This window comes from Protobothrops mucrosquamatus, unplaced genomic scaffold (genome assembly GCF_001527695.2).
Source record: "Protobothrops mucrosquamatus isolate PMUCROS unplaced genomic scaffold, P.Mucros_1.0 scaffold337, whole genome shotgun sequence".
NCBI classification, from domain to species: domain Eukaryota; kingdom Metazoa; phylum Chordata; class Lepidosauria; order Squamata; family Viperidae; genus Protobothrops; species Protobothrops mucrosquamatus.
Window position 1 is genome coordinate 850,658 of NW_015386675.1, and position 13,397 is coordinate 864,054.

The window sequence follows — 13,397 nt, forward strand, 5'->3', positions numbered from 1 at the left end:
AGTGGAGTCTTATTTATGGATAGAGGAACTGCCTGCAGAATGGTTTCTTAATCATTTCCTCTCAAAGGATTCGTCATCTAAGAGCAAGATATAATAATGCATTTTTCTGCCCGGTGGGCGTAGGAAAAAAAAAGGTCTGTAGAATACACTCACTGCTCTTTATCATCATGTGAATTGTGTAGTCCTGTGTTTAAATGCTAATTCCCTAAATACAATAATACCCTTTCAGAAACAATGCACAGACATAGCCTGCCCAAGGTTTCAAACTGCATTTTGAAAGGGTGCTTTGAAGTCCATTTTAAGTGAATAATCTGTGCATGTCATTTACATTACCTTTTAGAGAAGGCATCAGCTGAGCTAAATTAAATGAGGTTCAAAATTAGGTCTCTCAGCTGGCATGAAGACAGAAATATTGAGAGTTGCAAATTTGATAGGATAAGAACTGAGGGAGACAGAAAGAATATTTTTATTCATTTCCCTTTTCCTTCAGTTCAAAATTGCCTTCCCCAGGCAAATTGGAGTACTTAAATCTAATTCCGGGAGGGAACAGATTCGAGACAAGAAAAAAATACCTTCCAGAGGAATTATAAGCAATCCGGATTAAAAACAAAAGAGGAAAAATGATAGAGAAGGCAGAATGACTTCCTGGGGATTGGTGGGCATGCTGGCCAGAGGAAGGAATAGAATCTGGGCAGGTTGTCATCAACCAGATCAGGAGAGTTCAGATGGGAATGGAGAAGCATCTGACAGCAATGGCTATGGCAAAAGAGAAACCAAGAACAGCAGCATGCAACACAGAATAGATGGTTCGGCAAGGAGAGCCACCAATACAGCTTTCACTACTAAGTGACCAAAATGATCTCTAAGACGTAATGCACACTTGGAATACTGCATCCAGTTTTGGTCACCGTGATGTAAAAAAGATGTTGAGACTCTAGAAAGAGTACAGAGAAGAGCAACAAAGATTATTAGGGGACTGGAGGCTAAAGCATATGAGGAACGGCTGCTGGAATTGGGTATGTCTAGTTTAACGAAGAGAAGGACGAGGGGGGACATGATAGCAGTGTTCCAATATCTCAGGGGCTGCCACAAAGAAGAGGGAGTCAAGCTATTCTCCAAGGCGCCTGAAGGCAGGACAAGAAGCAACGGGTGGAAACTAATCAAGGAGAGAAGCAACCTAGAACTAAGGAGAAATTTCCTGACAGTTAGAACAATTAACCAGTGGAACAACCTGCCTCCAGAAGCGGTGAATGCTCCAACACTGGAAGTTTTTAAGAAGAGACTGGACAGCCATTTGTCTGAATGGTATAGAGTCTCCTGCTTGAGCAGAGGGTTGGACTAGAAGACCTCCAAGGTCCCTTCCAACTCTGTTATTCTGTTATTCTGATATCAGAATGAATGAATGAGTTTACCAACTCTCTAGAAATGGTTATATTGTCCATTCTGGAGGCTCAAGACCTGAATAAAAGGAAAACTGACCATGGCAACCATTCTGAATTGAACCATATAGAAAATTTAGATAATGCCCATAACTGAATTGTGTAGGTTTAATTGTGTAGGTCTAACTGGCATAATTGCAGGTTTAATCTAGGGATCATCATTAGAAGCCAAGGAAATCAGAAGGGCAAAATTTGAAATGCTCGACTAGGTCATGGTCATTACAGCCAGTTTAAATATTATAGTCACCCTGCCCTCATCATAATGTATATTTTGGGTTATCACTGTATGCAGTCCTCCAAGGGGGACTCCCACTGATTCCAAAATGATTTTACCTGTGCTAAGGATTAAACAGTGGAAAATAAATATTTATGCATAGTAAGGAAAAATCCGTAACTCGGATTAAAACTCACACCCACAAATACACCCACACACCATTCTTAAAGGATGGGTTGTTCTATTATTTGAAAACTCTGAGCCATGGAAATAAGCAGTCTCAACTTCTCTTGTAGTCTACATCCTCTCCTTACAACTTGAACAGTTGGACATAGCAGTAAAATGACATGAAAAAGTCATTGCATATATCCATGAATCCTGGAAAAGAAATTGTGGAGTAAACTTTAGCACAGCGGGGTCTTTAATTTTTGACAACCATTCAACTGTATTCCAGAAAAGTATGGCTATTTTCAAGAAGCAGACAGGCAGGCAGAAACCATTGCTTTGGTTTGAAACATGTTAACCTGAATATGGAAAAATAAAGGGAGGATAGATAGCAGATGCTGGAAAGTCAGAGGGATAGTGAGGGGAAAAACTCACCAGTTTGCCCTCTGGTGATGGGAACACAGCATTCTTAAAGCTCCAAAGGTGTCCGTTGATCCCAAAATTTGTCTGTGTTGTAGTATAATAATTACACAATCACTAAATAGAAGAAGCAACAAGTTTAATCAGCAACAACGAATACTGTACAGGCAGATTTACACAACTATATAACTCTAGATAACCACTAGATGGCAGCAAAGAGACGCCAAAAATCCACTTTTAACTAACCTCTCTGTGTCCTCCATATTTTTTTGCTCCAGGTCTGGTAGCTGTAGGGTCAAATCCTTGAACACCCCCTGGACTGGCTGAGGTTCATGGCTTGGGAAAGGTTTTCTTTAAAAACTTGCCCTGGGAAATCCAGATTTCTTTGGCAGTCAGCAAATGTGGCACAGTTCATAATTCCAGTTTATGCCTGTTATGTGCTTGATGCAGAGGAACTAGAAAAGGAGCCATGCAATTCATCCTTTGCAGTTTTGCTCAGCAACTTTTAGGAAGTGTTTATTCAACTATCAGTCATACTTTGGGCGAAGATTATGTTGATATCTGCACACTGAAATCCGCTTTTTTCTCAAAATGCAGAAAAATTTGCAGAAAATTTGCAAAGAACAAGGAGGTTTAGCAATCAACTAGAATTCCCAAGTTCCTTGTCAGAAGGATGAAGAGATTTTACAGAATGTCCTATATCATATACTAAATAATGTAATATCTCCTCATGTTTCTAGAACCCATGTGATATGAACATTGTAATATGAAAACACCACCTTATATTCTGTACCAAATGGTAAATATTCTAGTTAACATTTTATTGTCACCTGTTTTGATGCCATGCAAAGAGTGTGTACTAATAATCACTGTGGTTTCTTTGATCCATAAACCAGCTGGAAAAGAATGTGTCCAGCAAGTCATTCAACAAGTACAAACTTCTTCAGTCATTTGATAAAGAGGCCCCTGATGAATCTATGTTTGATGCAGGTTAGAGGAGAAAGTCTTCCCCCACTTTCCAGCTGCTATAGTAATGTTGCAGGCAGAAATTCAATAGGTGAACAAGAACATGCTGCAAGCAGAGCATATGCAGAACACCCATCAGAAACAGATAATATACACTGATATCCCAAATGAGTATATTTAAGAATAACAAATATACCTGAAGAGCATAGCAATTGATATACACAAATGGTAGCTGGTAGTCACTGATACCACTTGTGGTGTTGCTGTAGACAAAACAAAAATACTTTGCAAGCAGGAGTTGCCAATACTGGTGTTTATGCTACTGCCACCATAAAATAAAAACAAAAATGTTTTGGAAAGCAAAACCAGAAATGATTGGGCAAAAGGAAGCTCCAGCAGGCATCAATATTAGCTCACTCAAGGTACAAGCTTCAGCGTTGACTATAGAGGAGACCTTCCTCCAAGCTAAAACTTCCCTTCCTATTCTCAGTATCCTAAAGAACTGAAGCCTTTATTTTAATCCCTAAAGGAAATGCTGGCAGGAACTTTGCAAGCATGGATGTTATATGTCTATTCATTGATTGCTCTTTCTCGGTTTTCCTACTGTGCTTATTATACTCCTGCTGATTCCTACTCTGCACCATTGAAGAGTTGTTCCACACGTTTCTACAAGGCCATGTTTATCACAGGGTTAAAAAGACCAGTACTTACATATCCCATTCTGTGATTGATAGCCCTTAGTGCATAAGGGAAACAGCTGGATCTCAATTATTTGGGAGGAGTCAGCACAGGTGGAGATAAATCACTGGGGTTAAAAAAGAGGAAGGCAACAAGGGTGGGGTATTGAGGTTTGCTTAGATGCTGTTGGGTTTTCTGGGTTTTTTTATTAATCAAATGGTGATATTGGGTGCAGGAAAGGCTTTTTTGCTCTAAAGTGTTCCCTTCAATCTAGAATTGCAAAGACAGTGAGTATGAGGATTTGGGGAGTATGCCATGCTATTGGGAAGGAATGGCTCTGTGGGTAACAACGCCTTGTTGGTTGTGACCTTTCCAAGACAATTTGCAGCCTTTGATAGCTGAGAAAATGATAGTAGGCTCAACTTTGGGCTGTATGGTGGTGGAGCTATAACTTGCCAAATATTGTGTTGTATTAAATTGTTTGGCTCATTAGCACTTGCGGTATGGACATACTTTGTAGGCTCAGCATAACTAAAGAGCAGATAAAATTTCCTCCTTGCAAGTAGATGCAAGTTGGGAAACTGCTTTCTTATCACAGTAACCATAGATAAACTTTGCTTGTTAAAAGCGCAGCACAGTAGAACTGCAGTGATAAGAAAAAGGAGTACTTGGCTTTAAATTTGGTGTTAAAATGATATTAAATTCTCAAATGGTAGCAGCAGCTAGAAGGATCACACAGCAATAGAGCAGTCAGCATGGACATGGCTGTATTGTTAGCTAAGTGTAAAAGGTGCATTTTGCAGGTAGGATAAATGGGTGCCAAGATCTCAGCAGCAGAAAATGAGTTCAAACACAGGCTGTGCTTAATATGTGGTCTGCTCCAGGAAAGATTTTTCCTTCATTTAGTGCTATGTCTGTTACCTTACAGAGTGAATCCATGGCAAATCAATCGAGGAGATCTACAAAGCTCTCTCAGCGCTGTTCTTCCCTGACCTTACAGGATGAGGCGCACGCCTTGCTTTCCCACAGCTGCTCTCCGGATGTCTGTTCCTCAAAGGGCTCCCAGCTTCGCAAGCAAGTTTCTACTTCATCTCTCCGCCCTGAGAGACAAACCCGTGCAACGCAACTGAATGTGTCCCGATGCCGTCGCTCGGAATCCTTCACTGTGCCAGAGTCAATCATGGTGACTCTGCTCCAGGCCTTGGCCCAGACAGGAGTCCCACTTTCGGAGGCAAAGTTCTTTGAGGCTCTTGTGCGGCAGGTGGGAGCTAAACGACCACTCCCCTCCATTGCACAGCTCTATCGTAGCTTCCTTCCTGTCCTGAGACGACAGCATGAATCGGCTCTTTGCCACAGCCTTCGGCATCGGGATGCCTTTGTCTTCCTTCATGAGGCTACTACCGACGATGGACGGGCAGCCCTTGGCCTCTCCCTCCTGCCCCTCAATAGACTTGGGCAGTCTCCACTGCTTCTTGGGATTGAGATCCTGGAACAGCTGAGCCATCCCTTAGTGGCCCGTGCTGTGGCCCGCATGCTGAGTGAAGGGCATGTTTTGTTCCACCGAGTTCTGGCTGTGGTCACTTCTGGGGGGCTGCCTATGATCCAGGCCTTTGCTGCAAATGGGATTTTAGGTGCAGTGTTGCCAGCTGCCCTTCATGTTCCTTGCTTGTACCATCAGTTGGAGCTAGTGATGGAGCTTTGGCAAGATAAGTTAGAAAGGCTGGTTTCACTGCAGCAGCTTCTGGAAGAGACATTTGGACGGCGTCCAAGTCTCCGTCACCGTTATTCACTATTCCTGAAAGAGCATGAACTAAAGCTGTCTCTCCCTGTATCCAATAGGCAGGCTGGCCCCGAGGTTTGGTTGGAGAAAGCAACAGGCCTTGCAGAACATCTCCCTGTTCTGAGGGAATTTGTAGCAACTGATGAAGTCGAGGGACCCATTATGGCAAAATTGCAGAGTACCCTAGTGGAGAATGACAAGGAACTTATGGCAGAAGCCACTTTTGTGGCTGAGCATGCCCAAGGTCTGTTGGCCATGGCACGGTTTCTCCACCAGACAGGTGAGCCACTGGCCCACCAAATCTATGGAGAACTGGATTCCTTGCGCGTTTCTTTCTCCTATCATTTAGATGCAAGACTGGGGCCCAACACAGAACAGCATCTGGCTCTGTGCCCACCTCGGCTGGCAAAAGAGTTTCGTGAAATCTTAGCTCAGAGCCTGAGTCGCCTGGAGCATTTGTTTGATTCTCATCCTGCTATGCCCACCTTGAAAGCAGTGCGGGCACTTGATCCCAAGCAACTGGGGGCTGTAGGATGGAGCCAGATAGAGCATGACCAGGGGATCCCGGGCCTTTCAGAGGTGCCAGAAATGGAATGGTTTCGGTATCAACATTTAGCTGAAGCAGCTCCTGCTGATATCTCCCTGCCTCAGTGGTGGGAGGCACAAGCTGAGCAGCTTCCTGTACTGAGCCCGCTGGCCCGGCGATACCTCTGGCTGCCTGTCTGTTCTCCCAAGTCTCCCTTCCTCCCAGGGGGTTTCTTCAACCTAAAAGTGGCTGAGGATGGCTTTACAGAGGAAGGTGCACGTCTCTTATGCATGCTTAGGTATAACCGCAAGCTCCTTTAATTGACTACTTCTATGTAATTTATCCAGGACTGGACAATGTTCACTTGGAATGGTGCAAAGCCTCTAGTGTTTGCTTCAGTTCTATGAGAAATTCAAGTTTTTGTCTTGTTAATTAGATGGAAAGTCACAAAGTAGCCTGATGGTAAACTAATAAAAATTTCACCTGCATCAAATATCTCTTGTTCCTTCCCTTTTCTGGCGGTGAAGTTAAATGGGGATCACAGTGCAACTTGGATGATGAGCCTGAACACTACTATGGGAACTGAAAATAACTATGGCCTGAAAATGAGAGGTGCCATTCAGTTGGGTTATCTCTCTGGTTTTATGGATACCAGCTTGAACAGTATTCCCCCACGTCTCTCAATCCTGTCAATCCCTTTTTTTTCACCCCACCATTGACTTGCATCATATATTCTAGTAAAAACTAACAGCTGCCAATCCTTGCATCTGCCCCTTCACATGGCAGTGCTTTCAGAAATGGGCACTGTAGCATTTCAGTGATGCTGTAATCTGACTGCCGGCCAGTAGATGGAGCTTCTGAGTCACACTAAACTCCAGTTCTTTAGCACCTACACTAGATAGACCTTGCTCCAATGGAAAGCAGGGAAAGTTTCCAAAGAAAGTTGCAGAATTTCATTAAAAGAAATCCTAGTATAATTCTTACATTTGAAGGTAGGTCTGGACAGACGCTTCCCTCCATTGCTGGTTGAGCTGGTGCTGTTTAATGGCTAGTGAGTCACAAGCGCAGCCTCCTCTGACTTCTCTAAAGAAATAGATACCTCCCATAGATTCAGTTAAGATTCAGAAAGTAAATGGCTTCTGAAGAGCAGCCTGCTGCATTGCATCTGTTTCATCTCTCTAATGGCAGATGAACAGAAATTAAACTGTTCATCCAGCGGTTCACGTTTTGGAAGACATGCTTAGGTTTTTAGCAGCAGCAGCAGCAGTCCGCCATCTTCTACACCAGGGTTGGAAGAGTTTACTTTAAATAAATAAATCGTAGAACCCCCCAATTAAGAGGCAAAGGCTCTAGTGATCAAAACTTGGCTGCATTCAGAAATCAATTTAAAACTCTCACAGAACCTCGGCCTATTCACGCAGAATCCAAGGGTTCTCGGGAAGTCAGTTTGAAAAATCCTATGTCAATGTCTCTTTTGAGGAGACTAACACACAATTGTTTAATGGTGGAGAGTCAGGAGAGTTTTTTTTAATATGTTGACCGAGCTAGATAGTTTTTATTTGCTCTGGGGAGATTTCTTCTATATTTTGTATGGAAAGAGACCTCCAGGTTTACAGGGTAGATTGTACGTAGGTGTTATTCTTTCTTGCTAAATATCCAGCAGAAAGACTTAATACTGGGTTTATAAATACTCTGTTTGGTGATGGAGATAACTTGCTTTCAGGGTTAACATAGTACATACCAAATGGGCTGAGTTCACACAACCCCAAGACTATCCCCAAAATGACTAAGTTTAAAAGAAACACATTTAGTGTGTTGTGTCAGTGCAGCTGCCCATGTTTGAGTATGGCACATCTTGAACATGCCTCGACATGTTCTGCAAAATCAGCCAATATATTTCATTTTTAAAACAAAGTTCATTGCATGTTAAAAAAAACATGTCAGGGAAAGAAAGTTGACTCGTCTGAAAGTCACGCTGGCTGGCTGTATGCAAGAAAAGAATAAATATGTACGTTTACTTTAAATCAAGACAATTTTGCCTTACATTTTGAAGTACTCTGCCCAAGCAGGGTAATTGAACGGCTTAAAAAAAATAAGCTGTTCCATGGAAAACTGAGAATTTGTTTGATCAGCAGCTGCTACTGACAGGTTGTGCACTGCAATGTTCGACAGAAAGATCAGTCTATTTATTAAACAAATTTATAGAGCTGTCCAATTCACACATTTGTGATTCCTGGTGGCTTATGTTGTTATTGTTTGGGTTGTATTACACATTCAACCATTGTCTCAAACCTTGATGGACAGCCATCAAGAGTCCTGTAATTTCAATTATCTCATTCCTTATCACACTTATTATCCAATCCAAAGTAAAACTGAAGAAATAAAATATAATTACACATTAAAAAGTATTTTAATAATAGCACTTCCCCTCGATTCTCAAGTCTACCTGATCATTTAACCTTTAAAACTGTATTAGTTTAGTAGCTAAGGACTATTTAAAATGTATTGTTTCAATTCCTATACAAGTAGGAGACTGGATCTAATGGCCTATCTACCCTTACTTACAATTTGTTATAAATATACAGGTACATGGCAAGGTTTTAATGGCCATTTAATATTTTATTTTCCAACAATGATCTTAGGCTGAAGAAACATATGGAATGAATCTTATTTAAAGTTCTTGGCAAAAACATTGAATATTATTTGGATCAATAAATTCTTTTCAGAATCACTCATGCCTTAGTATTTGGACTACTGCAATACACTTGTACATGAGGTTGTCCTTGAAGACCATTTGGAAGCTGCAATGGGTCCAATGTCTGCAAGAGCAGTTAGGGCTTTCCTTTTTTTAATATAAATTTTTTTATTGAAAAATGAAAAAGAGTTAACAAGTGAAAGAATGTATGACATGAGCCAGTTTAGTCTAGTCAGTGGTTAAGGCACCAGGCTAGAAAATAGGAGATGGTGAGTTCAAGTCCCGCCTTAGCCATGAAAGCCAGCTGAGTGACTTTGGGCCAGTCGCCCTCTCTCAGCCCAACCCACCTCACAGGGTTGCTGGTGTGGGGAAAATAGGAGGAGGAAGGTGTGTTGGATATGTTCACTGCCTTATTTATAAAAATAACAAAGGCAGGATACCAATAAGTAATATAAATAATACAACGGGCTAAAAGTTTGGTTTATAAATATGGATCAATAGGGGAATATGTGGCAGAAAGGATTGCAATTTACACTGTTATAGTCTTAAAGATAATTTTTATAAAATGTCATCAGTAAAACCATTGAGGAGTATAAAGGCTCTTCAATCATCCTAGAAATGTAAAAAAAGCCAAAAATTTTGGACACAATTATACACAATAATACTCAGGTGACCCTGAGATAAACCTCCAAATGGCCTGAGAGACTCTCTTAAAAGAATGCAAACGACCTGCTCTCTGCAAAGAGTATAAATCCTTCCATTCCAGTCAGAGCTGAAGAAGCTTCTTGGATGAAAAGCAAAACATCTTCAAAGAAAAACAAGAAAGTCCAGTTGCCTCCTGAAAAAGCACCTTTGGGACAACCATGACCTGGACGATGGAGACTCTCCATAGACATTTACCTATATGATGACTACAACAAAACTACTATATGCACAAAGGTGAAAAGGTGTGACTTTATCTACAAACAGTGTTTCTCAACCTTGACCATTTTAAGGCATGTGGACTTCAACTCCCAGAATTCCACAGCCAGCAATGCTGGCTGTGGAATTCTGGGAGTTGAAGTCCACATGCCTTAAAATGGTCAAGGTTGAGAAACACTGATTTCTACAATGGAAGGAGTGGATGGTGAAGACAAGGGAATTTGCTGAGATGGCCAAATTGACTGCTTTAAGTAGAGGTAGGGCATTGTCTAAATTTAATTATGTTTGGCTCCTTACGGGAAACAGAAAACAGAAACTACGCTAATAAACACGTCTGGTGAGGTACCTCCATCTGTGCCATTTAAACTGGGAAGCCCCCGATTTATTCTCTTCTCTCACCCCTTACCCCTCCCTCTCCCGCCAAGGACATACAAAGTCTCTTGCCACCGTTTCTGTTTATAACGGCGAGGCTGGGGGCGGAGACTCAACTCCAGGCTGCCTCTTTTAACGCAGGGCTTGCGCCAGCAATTAAGGTCCCTCGCCAGCCCTTGCCAGGAAGAGGAGTCCCCACCACCCCAGCCGCCTCCGACCCAGCCTCTCGCAACCATGCGGGATATTTGGTGCGCTCCGTCTTGCCTACTTTTGCTTCTCAGCTGCGCCGCGTCTCTGGAGGAGCCAGGCGCTTCGGCCGGCGGTTGCCCACCCTGCGTCCCCGACGAGTGCCCGCCGCTGCCAGCCTGGGGTTGCCCGCTGGGCAAGGTGCGCGACAACTGCGGCTGCTGCTGGCGATGCGCCCGCGGCGAGGGAGAAGCGTGCGGGAGCGGAGTCTCGGGCGGCGTCGCCGTCGTCTGGGGACGCTGCGCGACCGGCTTGGAGTGCCGCCGCCGAGCCAAAAGCCGGGGGGCCACCGGCGTGTGCGTCTGCAAGAGCCGCTACCCGGTGTGCGGCTCCGACGGCCTCACCTATCCCAGCACTTGCCAGCTGCGGGCGGCCAGCCTGCGCGCGAAGAGCCGGGGCGAGCGCCCCGTCGAGCAGCGGAGCAAGGGGCCTTGCGAGCAAGGTAGGCAGAGGCGCGAGAGGGTGGCGCCTGCGCACCAGGGATTAAAGGTGGGAAGAGGCAAGGTCGGGTTGAGGGTCTCGGGCAAGGAATCCACGAAGTGGGGCTGTAGCCTAGATGCTGGCCCGCTCGCCTTCGCTTGGATGTAAGCCCATTGAATTCGCTGGGGCTGACTTCGGAGTAAGCGCACAAATAGGATCCAGCGCCCATTGCGTAATTTCTGAAGAAGGCTGTCCTGGGACATCAAGCATAGCAACCAATTATTATTTTTTTTAAAGCAACATCTGATAGTTGCTTAACCTCATAAAGGATGTAAAAAAAGTTTGTTAGTGTCTGGACATGAGTTTAGGATGTAAAAAAAGTTTGTTAGTGTCTGGACATGAGTTTATAGTAGAAATGGGCACCTTTGGATGGGACTCAAGTTCACCCTTGGCAAGTATGGTCTGCCAGTCTTGGTTTTTTTTAAACAGGTTCTGGTGTTCTAAAAAAAATGTGTGGTTTGGGTAAGGAAAATTAATTAAATTTAAGCTTTAGCTGAAAGTTTAATTCTTTTAGATTTGATTCACATATTGAGTAAAACCCTGGTTACGGCTTTCTGTGGTGGGAGCACTGTAACTTTGGCTGGCATTTCATAGATGAGTTTTATTAATTTAGGACTGAGAATATTTGGGTATTTTATTATTTGTCTCCAGTGGTTCCTTGCATTTCTGCTAATCTGTACCAAGTTTAATCAAATTGGGATTTCAATCCCTATAGTCCTAATTTATTTGTAAGGGAATCCTAGGGATAGTTTTGGCTATTACACTGTATCTCTTGCCCTGCCTGTGGCAAATAGTTTCAGCTGAATTTTAAATAATTTGTTTCAGATGTAATATTCAATTACAATTCAACTGTAATATTTAGTACTGCAATATTTTACTACTAAACATATTAGTATCTTCACATCAAGATTTCAAGAAAATTTCTCAGGAAAGGTCATTCTGGGATTAGATATGTGGCTGTAGAAAAAAACAGAAATCATTGAGTGATCTTCACTGAAGGGGAAGAACAAATTTTAGTGCAATCATCAGGAATTAGGTGTGGCTACTTGGTAATTTCAAATTATGAGAACTACTGCAATTTTGAGGTAAACATCTAGTAAGATTGTGGGCGTATGTTTTGTCTTGGAAAAATCACTTGCTAATATATTTTCAAGATGCATCATTCTCAGCCTTTTTGTGCCTCATTTGCTTTATTCCTATTTTTTGGCTCATCCATCAAATGTCTTTTTCCCCACCTTTGCCTTGCATACCAGGAATGTTAATGTAGGAGTGGAAGATTGAGTAGCAAGTCTGCCTGATCTTATTATCTACAGTACAAAAAGGCATTCCAGGTTAGATCATAACACAATGTTTCTGGAACACTGTGGCAGTTTAAATAAATGTTTGGAAGATGCAAGGAGCACTCAGTTAAAGAAAACCTATCTATTTTGTCTTTAAGAGCATGAAAATTCCCAATTTTGGGGATTAAAGTAATGATTATGTTAACTTTTTATGACTTCCAGTAAAAAGCCTTGTAAATCTTTTAAGGAAACCAATTATAACAAAATTTAGTATTTATTCATTATTTGCATTTTTTTATGCTCCATGCTGCACGATACCAATGCTTGACTTTTGCAAATTAAGTAGGTTCTTTGAAAGAAATACCTGAGTACGATTTTCATATCAGTGAAAGCTGTTTCTGCTCTTTTATCAGGAGGTTAATGCCTGGCTTAATGTTAGGCATATATGTCTAACATATGTCATCAAAAGCACTGATGGTGGTGAACATGGGGAGGTAGTGCTGCAGTAGGAAGTAGGATCTAACCAGATGACTGGCAATGAATGAAGTAAGTTGTAGCATGACCTTCTGACTGAAAGGAGACAGAAAATCACCTGGTGGCACTCCATAAACCTCTGTGGACTCACTTTGGGAATCACTGTCCTGACATACAGAGAGATTTTTCAGTTGTTTACCTCATGAACCATGCTCTGCATATTTTACACAGGAAGAAAAACTGGTATGAATCAAAATACAAAGCTTTCTTTATTAAAAAAAAATACTAAATTTCTTATCATGCTGTGACTTTAAGAAAACACTGGAAATACGTCACTGAACTTAAAGTACTAAAGTTTTTATAACTGATATCAACCTGATGGCACAAAATCAGTCTTAGCAACCACATAGAGCAGATAGATTTTCTCCATCAACCTGGTTCTTCAGGTCTTCCAATAGCACACCCATCACCACTGTAACTGAGCCCATCCATTTTGCTGCTAATTATCCTCATCTTTCCTTCCTCTTTTCCCAGCATTAGAACCTTCTCCAGAGAGCAAAGTCTTTGCATAAAGTCCAAAGGATAACCTGAGATTAGTCATTTGTGCCTGCAATGAGAAATCTGGGTTGATTTGTTGGTTGATCCATTTATTTCTTGGCCTTCCATGGTATTCTCAGGAGTCTTCCCCAACACCAAACGTCTAAAATATCAATTCTTCTCCTATCCTGCTTCTTCAAAATC

The 13,397-nt window shown here is 42.2% G+C and overlaps 2 protein-coding genes across 2 annotated transcripts in view; one reads left to right on the plus strand and one right to left on the minus strand.

Moving 5' to 3' along the window:
- LOC107286915 (C-type lectin domain family 5 member A) overlaps positions 1-10,466 on the minus strand; it is a 25,020-nt gene extending 14,554 nt beyond the window's left edge. The window contains exons 1-2 of the mRNA XM_015815358.1: positions 10,445-10,466; positions 2,254-2,355 (exon numbers count right to left, since the gene is read on the minus strand). The gene's annotated coding sequence lies outside the window, so the exon portion shown is untranslated. The remainder of the gene's footprint in view (positions 1-2,253; positions 2,356-10,444) is intronic.
- The window catches only part of IGFBP7 (insulin like growth factor binding protein 7), a 25,875-nt gene continuing 22,888 nt past the window's right edge, over positions 10,411-13,397 (plus strand). Inside the window, exon 1 of the mRNA XM_015815357.1 lies at positions 10,411-10,864. Within this exon, the coding sequence (XP_015670843.1) occupies positions 10,411-10,864 (454 nt within the window). The remainder of the gene's footprint in view (positions 10,865-13,397) is intronic.